The sequence below is a fragment of the Falco peregrinus genome, chromosome 5 (assembly GCF_023634155.1).
Source record: "Falco peregrinus isolate bFalPer1 chromosome 5, bFalPer1.pri, whole genome shotgun sequence".
In the NCBI taxonomy this organism is placed as follows: Eukaryota; Metazoa; Chordata; class Aves; order Falconiformes; family Falconidae; genus Falco; species Falco peregrinus.
The window spans coordinates 25,887,222-25,914,095 of NC_073725.1; the positions used below are offsets into that span (position 1 = coordinate 25,887,222).

Here is a 26,874-nt window from a genome sequence, read left to right on the forward strand (position 1 = left end):
TGGAAGGACTTTGCTTGTTTTGAAAATACCAAGCTGTCCAGGGCTCAAAACAGTGTATTGGTATCTGTGTTTGAAATTTAAAATTCAAGAGCACTGAGGAGCAAAATGCTACAACTTTTGCTTGCTTCACTTAGTGGTTGGTTGTTTTCTATATAACATCCCTGTCTTTTTTTCTTTTTTTTATCTTATTAAGGATTGGGATTTTATTTTGTTCTTAATTATCTTTTTGTTGGATTGCAATATTTTTGTTTGGTTGGTTTTTTTTTTCCTGGGTTCTTTTTGGAATTCCTGTTTTCTTAGCTGTTTTTCTGTCCTTCATGTAGTCCATCATAACTCTTCTTTCACTTTTTTCATGTTAATAGTTTCAGTGCTGCACCATGTCAGAAACTATTACTTGTCAGGTACTTTCTCTTAGTCTAAATTAATGGTTAAGCCTTTCATTTGCAGTACCTCGGTACTCTGCCTTTTTGTGAGCTCTTGCACATGTTAAACATTCCCCTTTTTTTCCTCCTTTTTTTTGGGTAAGATCCAAAATTCAGTACGTAAATGCAGATTTTTGTTGAATGATTTTCTATTTTATACTTCGAACTGCATAAATTCCTGTTGTGGTTGTCCTTTGCTTTTATTGTTATATTTTGAGTGTGAATAGCTGTAAATACATCTTAAGGGTTGTTTGAGTTTTGTTAAAATATGTTTATTTTTTGTTTGATTACAATGCATTCTTTTTAGGGTTTTCTTTTTCATGTAATTTCATATATTAATTCCTATTAGAATTATGCCAACATGAAGCATGAGAGATGTGCTAGCTACACAATTGCCAAATTGACTATAAAGAGTCAGTACCACTGCGTTAGACTTGTCATCTGTTCTCTTCTTGTCTGTCCTTTTTTGTTCTGTTCTTCTTTCACATATTCTGACTTAAATGACTAAATTGTTATTTTTCTTTTGTTATTTTTCCTTTTACCCCTCCTCTGTTCCCCTCCCTTTTTTTTTTTTAACTTGTCTTCTTTTGATGCCCCTTTAACTCTTACTCATCACTGGGTGAGTCTCAAGCATTCCAAATTCATCGGCGGGCAATTCAAGTTGCAGCATGTAGATAACTCTAGTTTAGCAACAGTCCTTGTTCTGACAAAAAAAAAAAGTTCATTCTTATGTGACGAGGGGTTTCAAAGCAGAGAAGGTCCATCCAGGAGACTGGGTGGAACTCTGTAAATTCTTTATGCTCAGTGAATCCATTAAAGCTTCTTGATTTGATGTATTCTCATATGTTGTCTAGTTCTTAAGGTCTTTCTAAAAATGTAGAAGTTATGCTGAATTGAAGAGGGAAGACACGTAGCTTTTTATAGTAGAAGTAGTATTTCAGGCATATGTATTGCAGTATTGCATTTCATGCACAGAAGCTGTATCTACTTCTCGCTTATTCCAATTTACTTGTTAGTGCTTGCAGTCTACACGCTCATGTTTTATCGTAATACTTTTGCTGTGAAGATCTCTGCTTTGGTGTTCAGAAGGGACTGTTAGCTTCCCTTTGATGGCCTGGAGCTCTCCTCTCTCACTCGTATAGTTCTGGACATGTAGTTGTCAGATACTAGACTGGAATTAATGTAATGGATGAGGTTTCACTTTTTTAATGTCTGTGGAAATAAAAATTTTGACATGCATCATTCTTACGCGCTCACTTACAACTTGTATAACATATAATTTCCCTGACAGAGTCTGGGAAAATCGCTAAGCGACATCAGGTTTCATACTTCATTTGTGTGAAAGTTCTTAGCAAAGTTTATTTTTTTTCATGTGGATTTCGTGCTTGTATGGGTGCAAAGTGTTAGCAAGCACTGTGGATTTTTGCTGAAGACCTGATTTTCACATTATTACACATCTCGGGAGTATTTTTTTCTTTTGGACTACCACTGGTTTGATCCAGTGATCAGAGTGCTTGTTTGTGGCTAGAGTATATTAGGTAGGCTTCTGGAGTGCATCTTCCAGTTTAATTTCATCCTAAAAGAATCCAGTTTCAGTGCTCCAAGACCACTCTACTTAGTGAACTAAAGTGCAGTAAGAAGGATGAAGGGGGGGACCAACCTCAAAATGCAAAATAATAGGTCCTTTTGCACTGTTGTTGCACACTGAAGTCCAATGAAGCCTTCTCATTTTTTTTTTCCTTACAAAAAAAGAATAAAATTACAATGGGGGTGGTAGCTGAAGTGGTGATTTTATTTTTTTTTCTTGAGCCTTTTTTTCTTATTTAATCTCAGGACTGAGATGTGCTAGTATGACTCCCCTTCCCTGGGCTGCAGTCATGTGACTTCTATGCCTTCTTTCCCAGTTAACCTGCTGAAGAGCGTACTAGCTTTTAATGCCCAAGTATCTTTCTTTTTTTTTAAAAATGTTAAAAATTTACTTTGTTCTGTTTTTTTTCTTCTTAGACTTTCCAGACGCCGAAAAAATGATTTTATTTATCACAAACATATGGTCTGACATATTTGTCTTCCAAGGTGCAATTAACAAAGCTATGCAATTAGTTGTCAGGCAGAGTGCAAGCAGCGAGATGCTGGCCTGTATGAGCGCTTATCTCAGCTGGGAACAGGTAATGTCTGCTCTTGTGTTCCGTGGCAGCTTGTGTCTGCAGTGGTTGCTTTGCTGGCCGAATCAAACCAAGCAGCGTACTGGGGGAGGGTGTGGAGGTACCCTGTGACCCTGCCGTGGCGTCGGTTACAGTTCCACAACCAGTGTTGCTTCAGGCCTTTGCCCTCGGGTTGTCTAGACCCTGCTAGAATACAACACTTTTCTGGTTTTCCCTGTTAAATGCTAATCCCTCTATTAAACATGAAAAGTCAACAGTTTTTATACTTTGACTGGCATGTTCTTGGACTAGGGAATTCTGTCCCTCTATGAAACTGTGACTTTGAGGTTCTTTGAGGTGGTTTGTTGTTGTTGGGGTTTTTCAATATGTATTGGGTTTGTCTCTGTGTAGTACTTAATTATTTATTATAGTTAATTTCAGGATGAGCCTGTCTCTTTTTACTCATGATCTTTCTGCGAGGTAGACTGTAAATACCCATCTATCACCAAAAAACAATAATCAGCCAATTCATTTCATAAGCAATTGGCATCATCAGTACAAAAGTGTAGTGATGGCAGAAGAAGGACGACCAGTGTAGTGTTAAGGACTTCTGAAATTTGACCTCAAGTCTTTGAGCCCTTGGATGAGTCATTTAATTTCTGTCGGTTTTCAGCAGGCACGTACTGCCATCCTGAAAAGGATGTTGCAAAGAGGAAAAATTGAGACACACAATGTCAGTGGGAGCAAATTTACATCATGCAGATGGAAAGCTAGGGGTACTTTGCTTCTGGAGGAGGCATGTGTGTAGCAGGCTTGTGATTTGCTTGAAGGCTTGGGCCCCAGGAGTTTTGAAAACTGCATACCAGCGCCAGGCTTGCCTGGTAGAAATGCTATAGTTCTGTAAATACCAAGTGAACAAAATCATTGTGTTTCATAGCTCACCTATTCCCCATCCAAACGTGCTGCTCCACAGCTGCCTTGGGGACTGCAGCTAGGCTTACTGCTGTCAGCATAGGCTTTAGGTGGTGTACCCACTGGAAGAAGCATGATGATTTTTTTAAAATTTTTTTTTAGATTCAAAACCAGCCCTGAATTTAGTATGTTACCACTGGAATTACAGCCCCTCTAAACCTCCTGATTTAGTGGAGTGAGTTAAGAATGCATGGATTTGTATATGTTTCTTTGGATTACATCACAGTTGTGATGTAGCACTAAGCTCTGGTATTCAGAGGGTACATTTCTTCACATAAGCTTAATGCAATCCCGTTTAGCAAAGAATTTGTATTCTTCATTCTATTAGGTTACAACTTTCAGTCCCATGCTGACAGTTGCATGTATGTCTCAGTAAATGTTCCTGGAAATACTAATTCTATGCATACACAGTGCCTACCTTTATGGATCCTTATGAAATATGAGAGCTGCTGCAGCTAGAGAGAAGGATCTCGGGAATTTCTATATTGATGATAGCAGGTGACATCATCCTATCTGTAAGATGTACTCTACTTAAGTGGAAATACAGGGACAAATTTCAAGTGGATGGTGGTCGACAGTCTGTCATACATATAATTTTTTGAGACAATTATTCTACTTATGCAAGTAAAGCTCATGTTGGATGGGTATTTTATTTCTTGGTCAAATTATGCCGTTTCAGTGACTTGCAGAGTTGCAGCACTTGCCAATTATACGAGCTTTTGTACGGAGAAGATACGCTAAGCACTCACAGTGTGTATGTGATAAGCTTAGACTTTTTTGTAGTCGTTCAGATACTGAAAGGATGTTTGTTTTTAAACTTTCTTGCTTGTCCTAGCTATTTAATTAACAGAATTGTTTCACATGACATGCTTTCAGTTATTACTACCTCAGCTATTGGAGTACTTGCTTGGAAATTAGCCCTTAATGAACAACAAACAGTAACAGATTTCAGCATCAGAAAATAATTAAAAAAAAACCCAAACCAAAACCAACTTACAAAGTGAGCAGGATTAGTCTAATCTTCTTGCACTGGAAAACACTTTTCTGACATTCAAGCTTCACTGAGATCAATGAATGAGGTCAAAAAAAAAATCATCAAATTGTAGGAGGCAGGAAGAGGGTGCCTGAGAGGAGAGAAGAGGGAGGGTTTGTGAGTTTTATTGCTTGGTTGGTTTTTTTTCAAATTCTCCTTTTACTCAAGAAAAATACTGATTACATGAAGATTTTGGTTTATGTACTCCTTTTGTTTGTGTTAAGTCAAACCTGAAGTTGAATTTATGGTGTAAGATACTGTGGACAGTCATAATCAAATATATGTAAAAAGTTTGTTTCTGGGTTGGTAACGTTTCATGCATTAAGATAATCACCTTCTAAAATTCCAGAGTTCCTCTTTAGATGCTGGTATTATGGTCTCAAACCTGCTTTTAGAAATGCAGTCATGTCCAAAAATAGAATTCCAGCTAAGTGAGCAATATGGAGAAGATCTGAGTGAAGATGCTTGGCAGTATGTATTTGCTGTTGATCTACTCTGCTCCCACCTGAAGTGGGACTGGACACATGACAATGTTATAAGGTATGATGGCAAGCAGTTCTTTCACATGTTTTCCTGTGTAGTTTTTTTGTGCTTTGTTTTGGTATTGGGGTTTTTCTGTTTGTTTGTTTTTTTCTTTCAAATTTGAGACATTGTGACTTAGCTTTTAATATAGTAAACCATTGCATAGAAACATAGAAATGAGGACGTTTTAATCTGATGAGACCTAGACAAATGTGTTTGTGTGCCTTATTTTAAGACAGAATGAGCGATCAATGAGGAAATACAGCATGTTATGGTACTGGTCCAAGAAATTAACAGTGTTTGAACTGTTCTAATAAAGAATTGCTTTAAAATAGGTATATGTGGACAATTGTGGAAAATGTTCAGGTGGGTTGTTAGTCAACAAAGCAAAATGATTGGTTGTCTTCCTCTGGATTTAACTGTTGAATTCCCTTCCCCACCATCACTAGAAAATGAGGGTGGAACTTTTGATGTGTAAATAGCTCTCCTTCAGCACTGAAAGTGAAATGTGACTATTAGTGTACTATACCAATTTCAGTCTGATTTTAATTCTAAAATAATTATAATACTGAGGTTCAATGTATTGAATTTTCTTTGAATCCTGTAATCCAGTGCATGGACTGCTACCACAATTAACGTGGTTTGAAAGACTTCATTTTGATACTGACACTGCTCTGGCAGCCCCCATTTTTTATGCAGAGGTTACATAACCAAGTATAATTTGCAAAAGTACGGCATGTGTGTAACTACGACATAAAGTATTGTTGAGTATAAAGTAAATGCAAATAACGTATGATCATCATCAAGTCTTTTATACAAGTTCCATGCTTTCAAATAGGAGGTTATTTTTGGTGACATACTTTTGAAATGAATACATATTAGCTTCAGTGAAAGGTATGTCATTTTAACTAAGCCATACAGAGTTGATAGTGTGGAGTTTTGCTGGTAACAGGTTAACTAGATTTATTAACATCATTTTGAGGATTAAAAAAGTCTTATTGGGTTCTTTCAGATTTAAAAACAAGCATCAGTTCCTACTTGTAACATGCAAACTGTGAATTTTCAGTCATATAAGAAGCTTGCGTAACATCTCAGCATGACATTTAAAAGTAATGTGTTTTCATATACATCTATAAAGTCAGCGGAGTAAGTTCTTGACTTTAGGTAGAGGTGCAGAACGTTGCAGGGAAATGAATGGCAGATGAACAGCAATACTATTCTGAAGAAGAGTGATTGCACCAGAAATTTAGCTTTCATTACTTGGGTTTAAAACCTTTACATTGTTCAGATTTGTGGATGCTTGGAATAGTAAAGAGTTTCCCTAGAAGGTGAATTAAAGGTGCAAGTGGAGCTATGGGAATACATGGTAAACAAAGGAACTATTTGCATTCATTATGGTACGAATATTGTACCACCCCTTCATGCAGTACCAGATTGTCAAATTAATTTGTCTTCCACAGCAAAGTGCTTTGGCCATCCATGGATAAATGGATAAAAAAGAGAAAGGGGCATGAAACTGCTCAATCCGTTCCTGATAGTGTTATAGCATTGACACTCAGGCTAATTGGTACGTAATCCAAATTCTTGTTGAACTTCTGCTTTGTGTAAGTATGTTCTTTGAAAGCGTCAGCCTGCCTGGAAAGTGAATTGGAGTATTTTTGCCCTTTTTTTTTTTTTTTGTCTCCACTTTCTTCACAAATTTTACCTTAAAAGCCAAACTTTTATAGTCCTATGCAGATATTTTCTGTTTGTCAGCCTGTAGAAAGTATGTACTTAATTTTTGAGAGATGTTACTCTGATTTCACAATAACAAATACCAACATGTTTCATGTATTTAAAATGAAGATATCTGTAGCTACATATACTTTATAGCAAAGTGTATAAAATAAGGTTTTGTGTGCAACTAATACCTCTTCCTGCAATTTTAAGTTAGATTTCATTTATTTGGGATCTAGATGGCATTCAAGGTAAATAGAAAACTTCAATAGATCTTTTCAGTATGTAGGCTATATAATACTGTTTGCTAAACAGAGATTGCGTTCTTTGAGAGTTTTATACTTAGAAATTGTAAACCTGCAGGAGGTTGGCTCAATCTGACGAACAATGGCTTGGGGCCTTTAGTCACAAAAGGAACAGGACAGCTCTTGTTCCCAAGACAACATGGTAACAAGAACGACTAGTTTTTGTGATTTAAGATGCTTCAACAGACAGTTGGCAAGTCTGAAAATTAGGAAGTTGACTGTCTAAACGTTACTATGTAGTAACCTTTTTTTGTTTCAGGTCGATTGGGCCAAATAGGTTTGAAGGAAGGATGTCTTGCTGCAGTGAAGAATGTCAGTTCTGTAATTGGACTGTTTGTACGGCATGCAAAAGATGAAGGTAATGTTTATTTAGAGGAACTTTACTGTAACATCTGCAGTGTGAAGTTTTGCCTTCTGTTCTGTAAGGAGAACATGCACAAAATGAGACACACACGCCAAAACAGCCTGCTTGTGCAGTGCTCTGTTGGTGCATAACAGTACAAACAGGTTTCAGTTCGAGTCCCGTTCTCTTCCAAAGTTAATGAAGCATGTGTATTACCTTCTGTTAGAGACGCAGAACAATTCTGAGAGAGTTTCAGCCACCTTGGAATTACACTGCATGTGACAGCACATCAGCCTCAGAGAACTTAAAGGGCCATCTTCACTTGAACAGTAATAGCTAATTTGTTACCTGAGCAGCTCATGCCAAAGCTTGCTCCTAGCAGGATCGTTGTATTGGGAGAGGGTTGCAAGAAGCCCAAATTCCTGGCTGAGACAATACAAGGCAATTAGGGCAGCAGAGATCTATGTTGCTCAGTTATTCTGGATGTTAAGTACATTTTGCAGTGAAGCATTGGCTGATGTTAGGGAGCTGCTTTGAACCATTTGTATAGCTGCTTTTCCTTGCAATCTCAAGTTCTTCCGAGCGAGTGCTATATGTCTGTCTCTATTTCAGACTGTGTAAACCTGACTTCATGAAAGTCTGATCACCCTTAATTGGAGTAAAACGACTACATGCTCAAATCTTTTAGGCCCTTTGAATACTGAAAACCTGCTGAATTTAGAGAACTGGAAAGGGCTAGTATAAAATCAGATGTTGGGCAATTTGCGTGCAGGTTGTCATCTCTCTGCTTTCTGGTTTTAGGCATCCCTGTTGCTGATGTATTTTAATTCCAGTTCTTGAACTGATAGTTTCTTTAGATTCAGGTTTCCCAACACCATTTTATTGCATATCAAAGCATCTATAAGCTGATTTGTGTTACCTTTTCGCAGGTGTTCCCTGGGGTGTGCAGCTGGCAGCTGTATATTCACTGTGTGACTTGGGTGCAAGCAATCCAGAAGGTATTGTTGAGACCATCCATGCTTGGAGAGCAACAGTTCTTAACAACATCCCTTCTGCTGTCACAAGTGGCATAGCTGAAATCACCTGTCTGTGTAAAATGGAGCTAAACTAAAATGTAGGGAAGTGGACTGATCTAAAGGAAGAAGTGCCTTATTTTACTAAGCAGTAGTTGGTTCCAGTTAAAAACAATACAAAGTGGTGTGTCCGCTTTTATTCTTTTAACAGAATGTCTGCTCACACAAAGTAAGCTCAAGTATTTTAATTGGCTTTTCTGTTTGAGGGAAGAGTTTTAAAAAAATAAATAAAAAGACTTGCTTTTCCTAATAGCTGATCAGTGATCTGAAAACCAGTACATTTGTGATGCCTGAGGTATTTCTGGTTTGATGTCAATAAAAATAAATAATAGTTTCCATTATTTTACTCCCATCAATTTGGAGCATGGACTGTTTGACACCACAGAAGATTGAGCCTGGCTGAAAAGCCAGCTCTGTGATTTTGTACTGTATTTATAAAGTAACCATTCAAACAGCAGAACTTTGCCCAGATTCTGCTTGAGTAGTCCTCATAAACTTAATTTAAAATAGTTGTGTAAGACAGGTAGGAATTGACTTCTTGTGTAACAATCATGTATAGAGTAACAGAGATATTAAATCTCTGAACTTGTGTATATGGTATATTCTGATAATGTGTCTCACATTTGATGTTGTTCCAGTTGGGGAATTTTGTGTATGTAAATAGAATGTTGGTTCAAAAAAAGTTCACATTTCTAATGATAGCTTCACTACACTCTGTGTTTTTGTATCTTTCGTAATAAAAGAAGCAAACTCCATTGTGTCCTTGTTGGTCTTAAATAGCACTTAACCGTTGTTTCTAGCTTATATAAATGCTGCTGGGGCGGGGGGCAGGAGGAAATTGCTTATGAGGTCATTTCACTGAATGAGCTGCCCATAACACTGCAGTTCTGGCCACTGGAAAGAGGGTATGTGGCATCTCTCCAGAATTTTCTGGTATACCCTGGGGGCTAGTGAGTTAGTCTTAAAAATCCATTGAAAACTTCTCTTTCCACCCCCTGGTTGTAACCATATGAAGAGGCGAGCTTTGCTAACACGGCTTCTCATTGTAGCGGGACCCAGACTCTGCCAGGCCTTTAATGTGGTGTCAGCCTCTTCTCCTTTTTTGATCATAAAAAGGTCAAAACAGAAAATCCTGTTGCCTTTAGAATTTCTATAAAACACTGACATTTGAAGTACATGAAATTTGCTGGGGAAATACCAGAGCTTTCTATGACCAAAAATCTACAGCTATAGTCATTTGGAAACTAAAAAACAAACAAAACCACCCACAAAGCCATTTACACGAAAAAAATCTTCTGTTCTACTAATATGACTGTATGAGTATTTTTTTCATGTACTGGAATGTGAGCTTGATTTTAATTCTCAATACTGTCCAATCAAACTGCATATGAATAAGCAAAAGCAGAATAGTTAATACCTGTTAAACACTAATCACTCATATAAAAACACTTGTACCTCACACGCACACTGTCAAATTTACAGTATTTAAAGAGCTGTAAAATGTTGCTGTCCAGAAATAGGTGACGAAAGTATAGCTATTTTCATCATATGTAAAGTTTTAACTGTATAATCCTCATTAATTAGAAATTGCATAAGTAAATTTCTCATCCACGTACATGTTCCAAATACTAAAATCCTATTTTGTGTAAAATAATTGGTCCATTAAAACAGGGATTCTGAGGTTTCTATCAGTATTTGTAGATTTTTTGCTTTCTTGTGTTCTCACATGAACATTGACCATGTAGCCTGTCCCAAACGATGTGTATCAGAGAATGTTCAGGTTTTCACTTGCTCCGTGCCGCCTTCTATTCCTAAACAAAGACATGAAAAGCCGCCTCAACTGCTAAGAGATTAATGTCAGCAATCTAGGGCCCTTTGAGACAAAATGCTAGCCGTTACAACAGATCTCAGGTTAAAATACTCGGCCCTAGTGCTTCTCCCCACCCAAATAAAAGGAAGCAGTAGACATGTGCAATCATTTATTTATTGGGGACAGTTCTGTACTACAGGCTTCTGACTTCATAGCTGTGTTATCAGGTATTTGACAGATGTACTCCAGAAAGAGAAGCCTGTTGTAAATACTGGGGAGCAGTTTAACTTTTAACTTTGTGTGTAGATGAACAGGATCCTGGATTAAATTATTCTAGGAAAAATCAGATTGATGTATTTTACTTCTATAGCTGCCTTTATACTAGAAGTTCTTTTCTTAGTGTCTGTATCCCAGCATGCTGTATTGGCAGAGTCATTCCACTGTACGCTCAGACATACAGTCCTTTGCTGGAATACTAATTTGGGACATAGATAGCTTTTATATATGCTTTTAGAAGTTATATGTTTTATTGATACCTTTTAACTCTTTTTCTACAAAAGGCAGCATCTTTGAGCTAAGCTACTGTTTTTTGTTGGCCTGTTATGCGATTATTTTCTGGGATGATTCTACTTTTCTAGGTATAGTAGCAAATCTTTTCTGGTGTGAATTCATTCTTGGTTTGTCTTGATAAAAAAGAAAGGTCTGAACCTCAGATTGTTTAAAATTAAGTTCTAGTTATTTTATCAAACCCTCTAAAACTGATGTAATGTCTTTCCTAGCTTCTGCTTTCACCTGCCTGCAGTGAACAAAAAGAATTGCTGAAGCAGACACTTTAAAAAAGCCAAAGCAGTCACAGGTTTTCCTGTTTGAAATGACTAATGAAATTACATGCTCTGCTCTCCATTTTAACTGATGAAATTGCATGTACAAAGGGAAACCAGATATGTTTTCAAGGAGATGAAATTACGTGGTTAAATCGCATTGGAATATCACCATACAGCTTCACATTCTTCCAACCCTCCCTAACTTTTCAAGAAAAGCTGGAGACTGCTATCAAAAAGCTCTCAGACTATGGAGAAAGTGTTTCTTCAGAGGCAGGCTTTGTAACGCCAGTGTTACCAGGCTGAGGTCTCCATCTGCAAAATTCTGAACCTTGTTTAATTGTTCAAGGTTTTCTAGATCCATGAAATGTTAATGCTTTTGGGTGTTCTGAGCCCATCTACTGTACCCAATGCAACCCACTTTATTGAATTTTTTTCAAAGAACATTCTGGAGTGTAATGAAGCAAATAGGTGCTTAACGGGAGCCAGAAAGAAAATAAGGGATATATTTATGCAGATGGCCTGGGTTGATATTATTTTGAATTTTGGTCCTAGGTGGCTGCAATTCCTTGTGCTGCCACATCGCCCTGGGGATGTCTAAATGTCTGCTGCAGAAAACGGCCTGGGCCTTCCCAATAAAACCTGCATTTTGTTGGCATGCTTTGGCTGGGAGAGAATGAATCCAGACATGGTTTAAATATCAAGCAGGAGACAGCTTGGTACTTGGTGCAACCTATCTCCTTGGGCTTCATACACAGCCATGAGCCTGGCTCCAGAGAGCTGTCAATGATGGTGGATTCTCTGTTGATTGCAGAGGAAATAACTGGTTTGGTTTGGTTTGGTTTGGTTTTTTAAAATCTCAGCATGCTGGGGACAAATGTATTCTGTTCAGTTAGGGCTCTTCTGGGATTGTGTAATTGCTCCCTGCTTCGGCTGTGATGTGATATTGGCAGGCAGCTTCATTACACTGCTGGAATATTGGCCCAACAGCAAATCTCTGCCTGAAGACAAGATTTCTACATGTGTTAATGTAATTTCTGAATCTCTTTGGACCTCCATATACCCCTTCTTTATAACAAACATGAGCACAAATACAGAGATGGATGCCTCTTACGCTATCAGCCTGTCTGTAGATCTGGCATATTATTTTCTGATTTGGTAGATTTTCTCTGCAAGCTGGTAGGATTTCTCCCACCAGAGGTTTTATGTGATTCACAGTATATTAAAGCCCGAAAATAAAACAGCATGTAGGCAGCACATAGACAAGGTCCAAGAATTGAAAATGTATAGGAATGACTTAGCCGTGAAGGTACAAAGATGAGCAAGTGCTGCCTCCCTGAGGATTCTGAAGGTAATGTTATTTTAATAAAATAGAAAACTTTTTTTAGGTAAAATTATTTTATTTAACTCAAAGCAGCTTCTTGTGATTGTCCATATATTCAAAACTACTTCAATTTCAGTTCTGTGTAGAAGATGATAAAAAATAAAGCTTGAAGTTCTCTTACCTCATCAATAAGAAACTGTATGTTGTGGTTTATTCTTCATTTCTTTTTCACTTTCTATGTTTTCCCATATTTAAGTTACTATCCATTTTTTTTTATTTGTGATGCACCACAATGGATCCAATAACCATATCATAAAAAATGTTTTAAAGAATGTATTTGGAATCTGAGAACTGGTTTGTGGCCTGTGTAGGCTTACCTTGTACTTACTAATTTCTTGCTCAAAGTACCACTGAACATAGGGGTTTTCCTAATAACTTTGAAACAAAGTGTATGAGAAAGGTGTGTTTCATCCAGTGTCCAGTTTCAAATTGGAAACACTGATTAACCTTAAAATCTAGATAAAAACAGGGGTCATTTTCAACTCATGTAAAAAATGGTGAAGTTTTCCCTAACAGTCAAAGAAACCTTAAAGCTATCTTACCACCTCCTCAGTTCAGTGCCACAGACATACTCAGAGCCCAGCTTCAGCAGGCTGGGGTCAGCTCTTACAGCCTGTGCAAGCCAAACAATTAGTGTACTCGATCGGTTACAATAATACCTACTCATAGCTCAAATTAATGTGAAAAGGCCTCAACAGTAGAGTCAAAAGCGTTGCACAAAGAGCCCTTCCCAGTACTGATCCTTTTCCGTGGTGCTATGCTCATCCTGCCAGCATCCCTCTGGTTCTCAGGGTTAATATTTTCAGATTTTTCTTTTGCTTTCTTTGTCTCTCCATCAAGAAAGTCAGATTCCCACAGCTAAGCAGCATGAATGCCTTCTTCCCTAAATGAGTGTACTTTAAGTTATTCTGATGGGCAGAAAAACATAGAACTCGCGATTTCATGTGCATGTGTAATTAATTTATTATGTAAATAAATAATTTTAAAAATGGAAAAAAATTGAAAACATGTATTAACTGAGCCAACACTGCTGGAGAAATTGGTTTTGATTGCAACAGGTAAACATGTGGCAGCAGGACTCGGTGGGCCCAAAAGTGGCCAAGGGTGCAGCAGTGCTGCCAGCACGGGGGCCAGGCTGGGCAACGCCACAGGGTGCTGTGTCCCACCCAGAGGGGTGCACCTGCCGTGGCAAAGCTTCCCACTGTGCAGGCATGGCTCTGCCAGGCCAGGCTCCTTCAAAGAGCTGTAAATGTGCACCTGCCCTACTACTCCAGTAGTAGCCAGTGTGAATGGAGAGCTGAACTTCTGTCGCTCTGCCTCCTCGCTGCAGCTACAGCAACAAAGTTGTCTTACCCGGGAACCCCGAGGCAGAGCCTGTGTTTATTTTGGAATAATATATAATATATATAATATATATATATATTATATATATAATATATAATATAACCCGTCAGCCAGTACTGATGAGAGTACAGAGCGATACAAAGCATTTCTTGGCAGGCTTTTGGGTGTATATATAGCATATAGTAATTTATTTCTGATACCTAAGATTGTAAATTCTCCATTCTTTGTTATTTAGGGCAAATAATGGCAATTGTCTGTATATGTAAAGTTTATCCTCTTGTTGAGGCTTAACCTTGAGAGGTAATAAAGCATTGTGAACCAACAGGCCACATCTAGAAAATAACCCAGAGAACAAATTTGCTTTCAGTTTTCTCAGGAGACTGTACAATAAATAGTCAAAGGCAGAAAAGGCAAGCAGGGTGGATCTGTTAACCCTGTTGTGATCCATTGTATATTAGGATGTCACAACTGTAAAGGGATTACATCATCCTTCATTCCACAGATCCCACTTAACCTGCATACAGCAAGCATTTTACAAAAAGCAGTCTGTGTGCATGTGAAAGATGGAAAGTGTGTTGAACTGCAAAGTGTGGTGGAAGTGTGAAAGATGCAGTGAATCTACCTGGTTTGTGGGATAACTTCCATACCACATTTAATTTACAAAACAAAAAGCTAATGGAACAGTATTTAATGAAAAAAATAGAGGTCTGTCTGTCAAAGAACCATATATACCGGGTTTATTTTATTCACATTCAGTATTTTTGCCACACCTCCTATATTTGAAAAGAAATTTCAAGCTGTTTTGTGCTATAGATACAAATATGGCACTTGACAGACTAGGTGTCACCTCTGCATAAGTGTGTTGTGCCCCTAGAGCTGCAGGAAAAAAATGCAAATTTCTAAGAGTATTATCAAATATTTGTAATCACATTGACTAGTTAGATCAGTTCATTTTCCAGACAAGTAGTCTAAAGTTCATCCTACCTACCCTTGACCTTTGTGGCTATTTCTTTCATTATAAAGCAAATCACAACAAGGCTGTTGACTTGTTGTCTGTGCTGGGCTCAATAACTTGAGTGGCAGGTGAGTGCCATGAATATCATCTTGGGATGATATAAGATCCGAATATCTAAGAAAAATCAAGCAATCTATGTCTACATTTTTTATATCCTGAAGGGTCATCAAAGTAATAAAAATTAAACAGACTGTTATTTTAAAGAAAAAAATATCTTTGAACATTTTAAAACAAATTAATTTCTTTAGGTCTTGCGACAGGTATTTTCTCTATCATATTGCATAGCAGCTCGCATGAGTTAAGCCTAGTTAGGGTAACTGTTAGCATAAGCCTATGAACTTTAATTACTTTTGTTTTAGAACAAGTAGGTAAAATGTAACCAATCTTTTGACCCAAACAAGAGAATAGAGAGCCGAATTATGCAGACAACCAGTTAAGTCATCAAGAGGTGTGAACATGTCCAGGTGTCACCTAAGCACCATGCAGCTCCCTGCTCACTTCCCTCCCCCCCTGCCCCGGTGGGATGAGGAGGGGAATCAGGAAAAAGGTAAAACCAGTGGGTTGAGACAAGAACAGTTTAATAACTGAAATAAAAATAAATATAATAATAACCACCACATATTTGTAATAAAAAGGAGAGAGAGAGGGAAAGAGGAATGAAATTCAAAAGGAAAAAAAAATAGCAAGTGATGCCAAATATAACTGCTCACCACCCGCTGACTGATGCCCAGCCAGTCCCTGAGCAACGGTTGGCCCGCCCTGGCCAACCCTCCCCCCACAGTTCGTATACTGAGTATAACATCCCATGGTATGGAATAGCCCTTTGGCTGGTTTGGGTGAGATGCCCTGGCTGTGTCGCCTCCCAATTTCTTGTGTCCCTCCAGCCCTCTCACTGGAAGGGCCTGAAAAGTCCTTGCCTTAGTATAAATGTTACCCAGCAACAACTAAAAACGTCACTGTATTATAAATATTATTCTCACACCAAATCCAAAACACAGCATTATACCAGTGACTGAAAAGAAAATTAAGTCTATCCCAGCCAAAACCAGGAGACCAGCAGTGTTTGGAACACAGAGGCTGAGAGTGCCAAAAATAGTGACAGAAAAGAGCACAATTTGAGCAAACTAATCACCAGTGAAACATTCTCTAATGAGTCCTAAAACCAAGGACAGTTAGGGTATGTTGTGGGTAATGCAGTATACTTGAAACAATCATTCAGGGAGAAACTCTAATACTTGCATTCGGGCCCAAGACCACCTCTCCAATCCCCATGGAGATGGCTGGTAGAGTATTTTGTAAGATGAGCTTAAATCTTTCCAGGAAAGCCAAACGTTTTTATTTTCTTTAGGTACAGAAAGAAAGTCTGATTCACCAGTTCTCTTCAAACACTTACTAAATGTTGCAGATAAATTTTAAGCATTCTAGTATTCAACAGAATATTCTGAGATTCATGACTTGAAGTTTTTCCTAGGTCTTTCTGAACTCTAACAGAAGAGTGCTCCTGTGGCATGGCCCTTTGGCACAGTCCTCCAGCACTGTCCTGATGATGCCCCACACCAGGCTTCCTCAGCAAGAGGGCTTGGTGCCACTCTTAGAAGAACTCTAACCTTCCTGGGTAGGCACATAGCAACCAGCTACATCACGAGTGTCTCTCCAGCCACTCAGAGCTGGGGTAATGAGATTTCAGAGGGAATCATCCATCTGAATAGCTTTGCAGAAAAGGTGGAGTCCTAGCAGTACAGCTGCTTGCAGAGAGCCCTCATTGTGGCCTTCTACAGACAGAAGTTCTGCACCCTCTGCCAAGCATACTTCCACCCCCCACCCCCATTAATAGGAAGTGGTCTTCCAAACCTTCTCCATGATGAGGGGTGTGGGAAGGCCAAGGACCAAGATTTCAGCCCTAACTTCTTCCATCAGCCTGGAGTGAGAGCTCCAGGACTTGGTGAGCATTTCCTCGCTGCCTAAGCTGCTGAGTCCTTCACAGGCAATCGACCCATTCTTTATGGAGCTTTCAGGACCCACAGCTCTGCTTGCCCGCTATGAAGAGAGCAGTCACCACTTAGGCCTCAGGTAGCTTCACAGGCTGCTAGGGCATGACCAAAACCAGCAAAAGCAGGAGCAGTCAGAGCAGCAAAGTAAGCTTCTTGTAGAACCCTGTGACACCAAGTTCTCAGGAGAGGTTGTCTATCTAAGGCTATAGGGCACAGGGCAGTCAGGAGAGGAGCAGGCTGCTGCGCTGTACTGGTGAGGTAACGCAGCCCATGAGGTGCAAAGGTGAGACAGAGTAAATGACAGCTCCTGGTGGATCAGGACATTGGTGTTCATTTAAGAAAAACCAAGATCGGAGCTCTTAACCTGCTTGATCGCTTCACACATTCCCTCTCACACCACTCGCCCCTTTCCTCCCAGGGTCTATTACGAGGTCCTGAGTTCCCTTCGTAGCAGAGACACTGCTGCTGGTCTAGGAAGGTCAGGCAGAAAGCTGTGCTTGGTTCCGTGCTAGCGGTCACTGGCATTGCCAGCCAAGGGACCCCGGATGTCCGCCAGCATTTGCTTGCATGAATCTGCCCGATTTCTAAGAACTTCTCTTCATTGTCAGGATCTTCCTCTCTCTTCCAGAAACTCTCCGCCCAGCTCCCGGCCCGCCCCTGGCCGCCCCGGCGGCTCCCGCCCGGGGCTGCGCGGTGCCCGCCCCCGGCCCGCCCCGGCCGCAGTGGGTGGTGCGGCGGCGCCATGCGATTCCGGGCTAAGATCGTGGATCTCGCCTGCCTCAACCACTTCAGCCGTGAGTGTGCCGGGGCTGGGGGCGAGCGGGCCGGGGGGCGGCTGTGCCTCGGCGGGCAGCCGCCCCCCCCCCCCCGGGGGAGGGAATAGGGATGGCGGCGGGGGCCGCAGGGCCAGAGGCCTTTGGCGGCGGGAGGCGTTTCCTCCCCCGCGGGGTGTGCGGGGCTCCGCGGCGGTGCCAGCTGCTTTCTGAGAGACGGAACGTTTCTCCCCGCCCCGCTGGGATGAGCTGTGTGAAGCGGTGCCCGCCATAACGCACCCCCCACCCCTGTCAGGTGTCGTTAACACCATCGCCAAGTTAGCCAAGGCCTGCACCCTGCGCCTCACCGCCGGCAAGCTGTACTTCATCCTCTCCGATAAGGTCGCGAATGGCGGCGTCGGCATGTGGTGCGAGCTGTGCCAGGTAAGGCCGGGCAGGGCCGGTAGGTCGTGATTAGGCTGTTGGGTCTGGGCTGCGGGGCGCTGCGGGGCCCGGCCCTGGGGCTCGCCAGGCCCGGCCGCTCGGCCCCGCGCTGTGCTGGGTGCCTGGCAGTGGTGCAGCCTCCTGCTGCTGCTGGTGCTGCTGGTGCTGCGCTGCACTGCAACAGGAGAGCGTAACTCACCGGCTGTACCCCCAGTTTTGGGGACTGAGGGGTGTTGGGGCAGGACCTGCAATGAATAGGTTTAGCCTCGAGCAGCGGGCCTTCCTGCTCCTGCGGCCTGTCTTGCTTCCTGCAGGTGGTGCCAGGCAGGGGAAAGCTGCCCATTGTGTGCACGCAGGTCTAAGCTTAAGGTCTATCAGTTTTCACCTGTCAAGTGAAACTTGCCCCTCTGCCTGTTTCTTTTTTTTTTTTTCCTCCCCCCATCATTTGCTTTATTGTATCTCCCAATTTTCAAAAATTGTAGGGGAATTTCTTCGATGAATTTCAGATGGAAGGTGTAGCTCCAGAACACAATGAAATCTATTTAGAGGTGGTGCCTGAGAACCTGTCGAGAGCATTAAAAACTGCCCAAAGTGCGAAGACAGTGAAGATCAAGTTAACTAACAAACACTGTCCCTGTCTCAGAGTTGCTGTGGAATTAGTAAGTGCAACCATGATTTTATCTTCATTATTAAGAAAAAAGCTCTTGAAAATTAAGTGCTTTTCCTAAGATCAGATAAAAGCTTTGGTAGTCTTTGATGTTATTCTAGAAAACTAGATAAAGAAAAATCATGCTGTTTTTCATTTCACTAGCCTTTCTGGCCCTCATGGTTGGTAGCACACAGAACCAGCTTTGTATTTTCCAAAAAGCAACAAAGAGATGGAGGAAGAATGAAACCTCTGTGATTGAAGCACCTTATTCTAATGTCTGCTTTTCTCCACTCCTTCATTCTCTAAATCGTCTGCAGATTATTGCCGTCTCATTGAAGCTATTAGGTGAAGGAGGTTTCAGTGTAGTGTTTGGCTCTTTGTTCTGCTTTTGTCCTGCCTTTCTGTTTCAAACTGCATTCTTCCAAATTTTTTTTGTTGTTAACACCTCTTCAGCTAAGGATAGCTTATAAATACTAATGGCTGATACCTCACAACCACTTCCTTATTCAGAAGGGAAGTCTGCTTAATAGTGGTCCAGTAGGAAGCAATGGAAAACTGGAACTGAGTGTCTGAGGCATTCAGTTCCAGTATTTCCCAGAGTGGATCTGAAAAATTTGAATCTGGAATTCAAATACTGTTCTTAACTGAAAGAACATCCTTTCTCTCCCTCAAGCCATCTTTATCAAGCAGCAGTAGGATTGTGACACATGACATTCCTGTGGGGGTTATTCCCAGAAGATTATGGAATGACTTCAGGGAGCCCAATGTGCCAGACTTTGATGTAAGCCTCCATTTTTATATTCCCTACAGAAAGGGGAGGTTGCAAGTGAAATGCTGTTGCTGCAAAGTGTACTGCTGGTGGGTTTTGGAGAGAAAGTGAAAGGAAAGAGTGAAGATTGGAGGCTAGAGGTCTGGAGGGGGATGGGACATGGCTTCCATCTGGACTCTTTTTTTTAAGAGAGTCCAGAACCTGTGGAAACAGAGCAGGTGGCTACCAGTTGTTGCTGTGATATTCAAGGTGGAGGAAGAGAGGAGGAAAGGACTTGCATGGCTTTAGGTAGGAGCATCTCCAAACCTAATACAGGTTTAGGTTGTTTCAGCTGGTTAGGTATCAAGTGGCCCAAATAATCTGATCTTTCTGAAATTCATGGCCTACCTGCCACAGTCATATATGTTTTCCCCTGATTTATATATATATGCTTTCTACGTAATTTTTGACTTTTAGTGGAGTTGCAAGGAAAGGCCTTTGTGCAGATGTGCTCCTGTTTGAGTTTATAGATGTCTCTTACTGCTATAACTAAGAGTATTTAAATTCTGAAGACACATGACTCGGTAGAAACTTGATGTATTTTATTTCAGATTTACACTGATGCAATACCAGATATAATTACAGTACCATGGGAATCATGTTCTTTTCTCTTGGGCTATAGTAACTATTAACTGCTCAGTAACACAGATGTAGGTTCATGTGAGAATCTGATCTGCCAAAACCTGTCTATTTTGATCACAGACTTGGGCTAGCAATTACTAGAGAGGTGACCTGCTGGTATAATGGGAAAGAGTTCCTCTGTTCCCGAGACGTTCACCGAATTCAATTAAATATTGTGCTTCCTACACTCAATAGATAGCCGAGTCCAAAATAAGATAGAATTGAAGGGAGAAATAAATGCATCATGTTCCAATCACATATGAAATATTTGTGTGAATGCAGTTCTTACATCTTTCTAGGTCAGTATTTACCTACCAGTGCTGAAAACAATGAAGACTGTTGTGGAGAGAATGAAGAATCTCAGCAATTCTGTTGTAAGTTAAGGTACTTCAGTTGTGCGTCCTATAGACCTTATTTTATCTTGGACTTAGGATGTTGCTCTGTTGTCCAGACTCATCCCCCCATATTGTACCTTGTTTTGGGAAGGGTCAGACATTGAACTAAAGGCACGTGAAGACTGTAAGTGCTGAAGAGAATGATGGGGTTTATTTTAGGATTTACGCTGGAGAGCTTGTCCTGGGCTTCCCAGAAAAGTGGTGCTCTTTGTACTGAATCCACAAGTCGGTCTTCATAGCTGGTAAGAAATCGCTAGCTGGAGACTTCACAGGTGATTCCATTAAAGAAATGCTATGGAATCTTGTGTTAGGTGTCTGTGTGAATGAACTTCAGGTAAACTTGAGGTGGAGTTCAAAGGAAATCCTGCTAATAGCTCCTGGATATCAGCCTGTGCTTTAGACTCTGACAGAGCGGGTTTCCAGTCTGTACTGGATTTCTGGAGTGCTGGTGGGCCTTCCATTGAAAGAAGCCCTATGTACTTGGCCAGAAAAGGGGTTTGGTTTTTTATTAGTAGTTGTTGCTCACAGTCACCAGGATTGACTGACATGAGAGTTAGTAAGTAAAGCATAGAGCTTTGGAATAGTTTGGTTTGGGGGCTGTTCATACCAGTTTTGATTAATGGGAAATTTTCTGTAAACACTGAGACAGTCTCAGTCTTCCAAGTCTTGGAAGAGTTGAGTGATTACCCTGGGTTTCTGGCAGTTTTGCAAATGACAGCCATCCTGCAAACATGAGACTAAGCACTTCAAACTCTTCTGCTTTGTTGCTGTTACGGAGTTTTTGTTTTTTCTGTCTTCTTCCTTCTCCCATGTCCCCAGTGGAAGTGCTTGCACACAACTAAGTATAGTATCACTGCTTTGTTTCCAGAGTTGAAGATCTCTTCTCGTGCAGGATAGCTGTGTGATTGGATTGTACTTTGGTGTTCAGCAACACTCAGAAGAGATAGCGTGTTAACACTGGGCTTACCCACCTTCCGAAGTACCTTACCTCCTGCTCCAAAGCAGGAAAATAAATAAATCTGTGAAATAGCTTTATAGCTCTGAGGGAGGATGCAGACAACATGCATCTTCTACATGCTTTCCCATTACTAAAGAACAAAAATATCATGTCACAGTTAAATTTTTGTGCTAGATGCATCCTGGTAGTAAAACTGCTCAAGATCAGTGCTGCAAAAACAGCTTAGAAGCTCTTTCACATAGTACTTGTTTGGGAGCATTCATCTGTGGGCATCTCCGTTCTACAGGAGATTCTAGTTCTGATATGAACCTCTTTTTAAAATTACTGAGAATTCTAATCACAGAAGTGAAGTGCTTGGATGTGCTTCAGGAATCCTCTGATCTGCTTGGGATTTGTGTGAGGTCATATACAGTCTCTTGGTTGGACACTTTGTCAGGATGGAATTTGAAAGCTCTCAGCCCTTTTCCAGGATTTTTAGCAGGTCAAAGTTCTGCTTGGAGTACTGTTCTGGTGCAGTTGTTTTCTGGTTGTAAATCTTTGAAAGCAACTCTGCAACTGCAGGTCGCCTCTTGGTGCATCCTATTTTCTGTGTGTGTCATGTGGACTGTCTAGGTGCCTTTCTGTTTGTAGAAAAGCAGGAAACGTTGCATTTCTCCGGCTTCAGGCTCTTTCTTCTAAAGTCTTTTCCTCAGCACATGAACTTCCCAAAGCCAGTACTTGTTGTAAAATTACTGGATAGCAATTGAATTTCTTTCTTCTTATCATTTCAGGGAGGTTAGCCTAGGATAATTCACACAGGAAGGATGAGAAAGGCATTTTTTTAACTGAACGCTTAAATGTTCAAACCCTGTTCAAAAAGTACAGTTGAGCTGTGGAGGCACTGAAGTGCTTCTGGAAGCGTGTATTTGACTGCACTCTATTCTGTAATTTTGCAGTGTGAAAGTGGCTTGCCTAAAGTTGAGTTTGATTGTATTGCAGGTGATTGAAGCAAACTTGAGTGGAGAAATGAACTTGAAAATAGAAACTGACTTAGTATCTGTAACAACACATTTTAAAGACTTGGGAAATCCTCCCTGGGGTGAGTTTCTCTGTTGCCTCTTGTGTCTGTCTGATCTTACTACTTAGGTGTGATGCTGGTAACAGTACTTACCTTGTTAGTCCTTAAAAAAAATTTCAAGTACTTTGAAGTCTTTAAATTAAATCTTAAAAAGAAAAGTGGCCCATGGCTGTTTCATGTTTGTGGGGGAACCTCTTCCAGTATCCTTGAGAACTTGGTAGGAAAACTGGGCACTGCAGTTTCTGAAAAACAGCCCATTTGAGTACCAGCTGTTCAGTGATTATCAGGTGCATCCTTATGGGTCTCGAAACTCCTGCTGTTTTGATTGTGTTATGTTCTCATGCTTTTAGCATCAGTGGATGAATGTCAAGATTCTGCTCAAGACAGAGATCTGGAAAGCATGGCTGAAGCACGCATAGACATCAAGAAGCTGCAGCAGCTGCTTGCTGGACAGCAGGTCAATCCCACAAAAGCATTGTGCAGTAAGTTCAACAGCTCTGCTTGCAAGCTCCTGTTAAGGAGGGATGTTTGCCATACCTGTTGTCACAGCAGAACAGCACATACTCTGTTTCGTCTCTTTGAAACTTGGAGGACTTTTAATATTTTACTTTTAGGCTGTAAGCTTCAGGCCTTAAGTGTTTGGAGAAGAAAAAAAAATTAAAAAGTATTTAAGCCAGGCCCTTTTATACATATCAAGTTGAATACTCAGACTATCATGGGTGTCTTCTTGTTGTCATTGTTTTGAAGCTACTATTTTTATTATTATTTTGAGGTATTATATTTTTTAAAAGTCTTAAAACAAAGCCCCTGGTTTGTAGCAGAGAAACTGATATTTACTGACATGTTTGTTTTAGTTGGTTTTTTTTTCCAGATGCTTTCTTACATTCAGCACCAAGCTGATTTTAATACCAAATGCTTTTTATGCATCTACTGTTTCTAATCATAAAAATATGTTCTTTCTGGCAGAACCCTGTGCAGGGTTTTATATCATATTTTGCTAACTCTGTATGCTTTTCCTGTGAACATCTGTGTATTATGGTGTAGTGCAGATGCTAAGAATTTCCCATGTGTCATGGTTTAACCCCAGCCAATAATAAAATACCATGTACTACCCCCTCACCCAGAAGGATAAGGAGGAGAATCAGATAGGAGTGTAAAACTCGAGGGTGGAGATAAAACAATTTAAAAATTGGAATAAACCAAAACAATAATAATACAGTTATAATGAAAAGGAGGGAGAAGGGGAGAGGAATGAAGTTCAAAGGGAAGGAAGAAAATAAGTGATGCACAATACAGTTGCTCACCACCTGCTGACCGATGCCCAGCCAGTCCCCGAGCAGCGATCAGCCCACCCCAGCCAACCCTCCCCCCACCAGTTTATATACCGAGCATGAGTCCCATGGTATGGAATAGCCCTTTGGCTAGTTTGGGTGAGATGCCCTGGCTGTGTCCCCTCCCAGTTTCCTGGGCCCCTCCAGCCCTCTCGCTGGCAGGGCCTGAGAAACTGGAAAGCCCTTGACTTCGTGTAAAAATTACCCAGCAACAACTAGAAACATCAGTGTGCTGTCAACATAGGTCACACCAGAGCCAAAACACAGCACTGCACCAGCTACTAAGAAGAAAACTAGCTCAATCCCAGCCAAAACCAGGACACCATGGAAGATTTAAATGATGGGTATAGCATTATAGGCCTATACATTACATATTTCCTTTTTGGTATCAGCTTTCATAGACTCTTTAGTAATGCTTTATAGGCCCTCAAGGACTTAAATATTACAGGGTGATATGTCTAGTCATCCTTTTGTCAGCACTGGTAGAAGCATTGTATTATGATGGTGTTCTGTAAATGTAATACTAAAGTATTTTTTCCCATTTTAAGCTGGATTTGTTGTTTGTTTTCTCTTTACAGATATTGTAAGCAAAAGAATTGTCCACTTCATCTTGCTTCATGAGGATGTTTCACTGCAGTATTTTATTCCAGCACTTGCCTGAATGTTTTGGAATGTTGGTCACTTTCCAGCCCGAGGCCTTTTCCATTAAGTCTGGAAACTTTCATGAGCTGCCAGAGTACTCTCATGTGATATGTTGTTAGATGCAGCCATCCGATGGACATTATTTCCATATTTATAAAACTGTTCAAAATAACTCCTCATCCAGAAGGCATTTTTTGTGAAGAGTTACATGCTATGAAAGACACAATGCTGAGGAGCTGGCATATCTGAGCATTATGGGGAGCAAAGCTGATATTTTTATGTGTTTTTGCGATGCTTTGAGCTGTGGGGAAGGCAATGTAGGTTTTGGGTTTTTTTCTTCCTCATCAACAATGATAAAGGTAGAATTGACCTCTGGAGCTGCTGCTAGGTGTGTTCAGTGTTGTACAATCCAGCTCCAAGTTAAGAGGTCTCCAAACAAGCTGTCATACCTCCATGTAGCAGGAGAGCAGTCTGGAGGGCTGACAGATTTGCCTTTGCACAGGCCTCCTGAAGAGGTATGGGATTGACTTCTGTTGCAGCAGTGATTACATGGAATTGATGCTGCTGCATGTTGTGCAGCAGAAATGTGTCTGAGGCAGAGGAACTTCCTGTGGCTGTCAGCGTGTAACTGGGTGTAAAAGCTGCTAAGGAGCACCAACAGCTTAGCTGTGTCTTTTTGTACCTGGTTGTATCTTTTGATCTGACTTGCTCCAACATAGTACAGTAGAACAGTAGTTCTCTCAGTGCTTGAATGGATGTGTTTAGCTCTTGCCCTGAAAGGATGAGAGAAACAGTCCGAGTTACCTTGTTGATGTGGGTGTTGAAGGTCTCTGTCTATGTACAGAACGAGTATCATATGAGGACATGTGTGAACACAGCAGTTGGTGTGAAATAAAGAGCAAGTTATCTCTGGATCACATTTTTTCCCCTTTCCAGATGGAAAGTATTGTACAACCTGTGTTACTATGGTGTCAGACATGGCGAGATGTCATCTAGGCTCCAACGCTGAGCCCCGAGAGTATGACCAAGACTTACTGACAGGAGTACTGCCACTGCTTCTGCTTCCGGTTATCTCCTGAGGTCTTTTCCTCCTTACTCTGTGTATGATTGTATTATTCAGTCACGTTCCATATAGGCTTTGGTGTTTCACTGGGTTTTGAATATGTTGTGGAACTTCTTGGTTTAGAAATAATGAATTTGCTGCCAAGCAGGACTGAGAGTTTCTGCTAGACAGCAAGTCTTGTTGCGGTCAGAAGTGTTGCTGTTTTGTTTTCATTTTTCCCCCCAAGAGGCATTGAGGTTTGGGGAGCAATTTTTCTGTTTCTAATTTTTAATTGTGGTATTCTGAAAGTGGGTATTAATGCCTGCAAGTGAGTGTATACAGTTGTGTTCTTGTAGCTGTCTGCGAAGCTCCCTCTGAAAGTTCTTTGAGGGTGTAGGTAAGCGGGAGCCACTGGCTAGTCCTGGCCCTTCCTTCAGTGGGCTCTCTGGTGCCAGCTCTGTTCTTCTGTTTCATCGTGTGTACACCTGCTGTATGCACACAGGTGTATACATGCTCTTCAACAAACTTAATTTTACTCCAACCATAGATAATTTGTGCTTATTTATCACCTACTGTCTACAGAGTACACTGGATGAAGGACTTACATGGTTAAGCAAGGGGTAAGACTAAATTCTGTGATGTGTTTGGCCTAATTCTACTTCAACTGTTGTCCAGAGCAATCAACTTCTTCCTTGATGAGTCAGTGGGATACCAGCTCCCAAAAGTGTGCAGGCACAGGTCTGCGGTTTAGGTAAGCATTATTTAGTGAACACATTCTTTCACATGAATAGCATACACACTGAAACCTCCACTAAAGGCTACTGAAAAGTATATGATGTCACTGACTTCTTCAAGTTCCTTGTTAGACCTAAAAATCAAAACCAGGGAGAAGAGGGGATTTTCCCCCCTCCATTTTTAAGAGAGTGCCTTTTTTTTTATAAGACTCTGCTACACATCCACTGTGGTAATGGATAGTGGCAGTGGTGAGTGGTAGGAATTGTTGTATTTCAATTTGGAATCACATTTGTTGGATCCAAGTGTGCCTGTTACTATGTGTCCCAAGTCATTCTGTACTTCATGTGCCTGATCCCAGTTGATCACTGGGTGCCTTCCTCAATGTATCTGTTAATTTTGGAGAATGTTTTGTGGAAATACCTCTTGACAAATTTAGCATCTGTATTATGGATTGAAAATTTGACAACTTGCTGTTGGCAGGCAGTATAATCAGTTCAGTGCAAATACATTCATATTGATGTGGATCATATACTTCTCAAGCTGTAGTC

General features: G+C 40.7%; 2 protein-coding genes across 8 annotated transcripts in view; both read left to right on the forward strand.

Annotated features, from left to right (window-relative positions):
- The window catches only part of ICE1 (interactor of little elongation complex ELL subunit 1), a 39,246-nt gene extending 29,964 nt beyond the window's left edge, over positions 1–9,282 (forward strand). For 4 of the 5 annotated variants that reach the window (XM_055804402.1, XM_055804404.1, XM_055804403.1 and 1 more), the window contains 5 exons: positions 2,427–2,587; positions 4,918–5,108; positions 6,551–6,657; positions 7,371–7,469; positions 8,384–9,282. In XM_055804402.1, the coding sequence (XP_055660377.1) occupies positions 2,427–2,587; positions 4,918–5,108; positions 6,551–6,657; positions 7,371–7,469; positions 8,384–8,565 (740 nt within the window). In that variant the 3' untranslated portion in view covers positions 8,566–9,282. The remainder of the gene's footprint in view (positions 1–2,426; positions 2,588–4,917; positions 5,109–6,550; positions 6,658–7,370; positions 7,470–8,383) is intronic. The other variant, XM_055804406.1, reaches the window with a different exon arrangement.
- A 6,427-nt stretch (positions 9,283–15,709) lies between these two features.
- HUS1 (HUS1 checkpoint clamp component) lies at positions 15,710–25,463 on the forward strand. Of its 3 annotated transcripts, XM_055805136.1 has the most exons (8): positions 17,546–17,686; positions 17,961–18,088; positions 18,571–18,747; positions 19,411–19,518; positions 20,466–20,540; positions 22,498–22,597; positions 22,927–23,058; positions 24,486–25,463. In XM_055805136.1, exons 1-8 carry the CDS (start codon positions 17,635–17,637, stop codon positions 24,566–24,568), a joined length of 855 nt encoding a protein of 284 aa, XP_055661111.1. In that variant the 5' UTR covers positions 17,546–17,634; the 3' UTR covers positions 24,569–25,463. The 3 variants fall into 3 exon arrangements, with proteins under 3 accessions (XP_055661112.1, XP_055661110.1, XP_055661111.1); XM_055805135.1 differs by lacking the exon at positions 17,961–18,088 and having other exon boundaries at positions 16,256–17,686; XM_055805137.1 differs by lacking the exons at positions 17,961–18,088; positions 19,411–19,518; positions 20,466–20,540 and having other exon boundaries at positions 15,710–17,686.
- The last annotated feature ends 1,411 nt before the right edge of the window (positions 25,464–26,874 follow it).

Excerpts from the sequence above, each read along its gene's own strand:
- HUS1 (XM_055805135.1), top strand. The coding sequence starts at position 17,438 with ATGTCCGCCAGCATTTGCTTGCATGAATCTGCCCGATTTCTAAGAACT. Across the intron at positions 18,748-19,410 it reads TCAGAGTTGCTGTGGAATTA|CCATCTTTATCAAGCAGCAG; the intron begins GTAAGTGCAACC and ends CTCTCCCTCAAG. Across the intron at positions 19,519-20,465 it reads CCAATGTGCCAGACTTTGAT|GTCAGTATTTACCTACCAGT; the intron begins GTAAGCCTCCAT and ends ACATCTTTCTAG.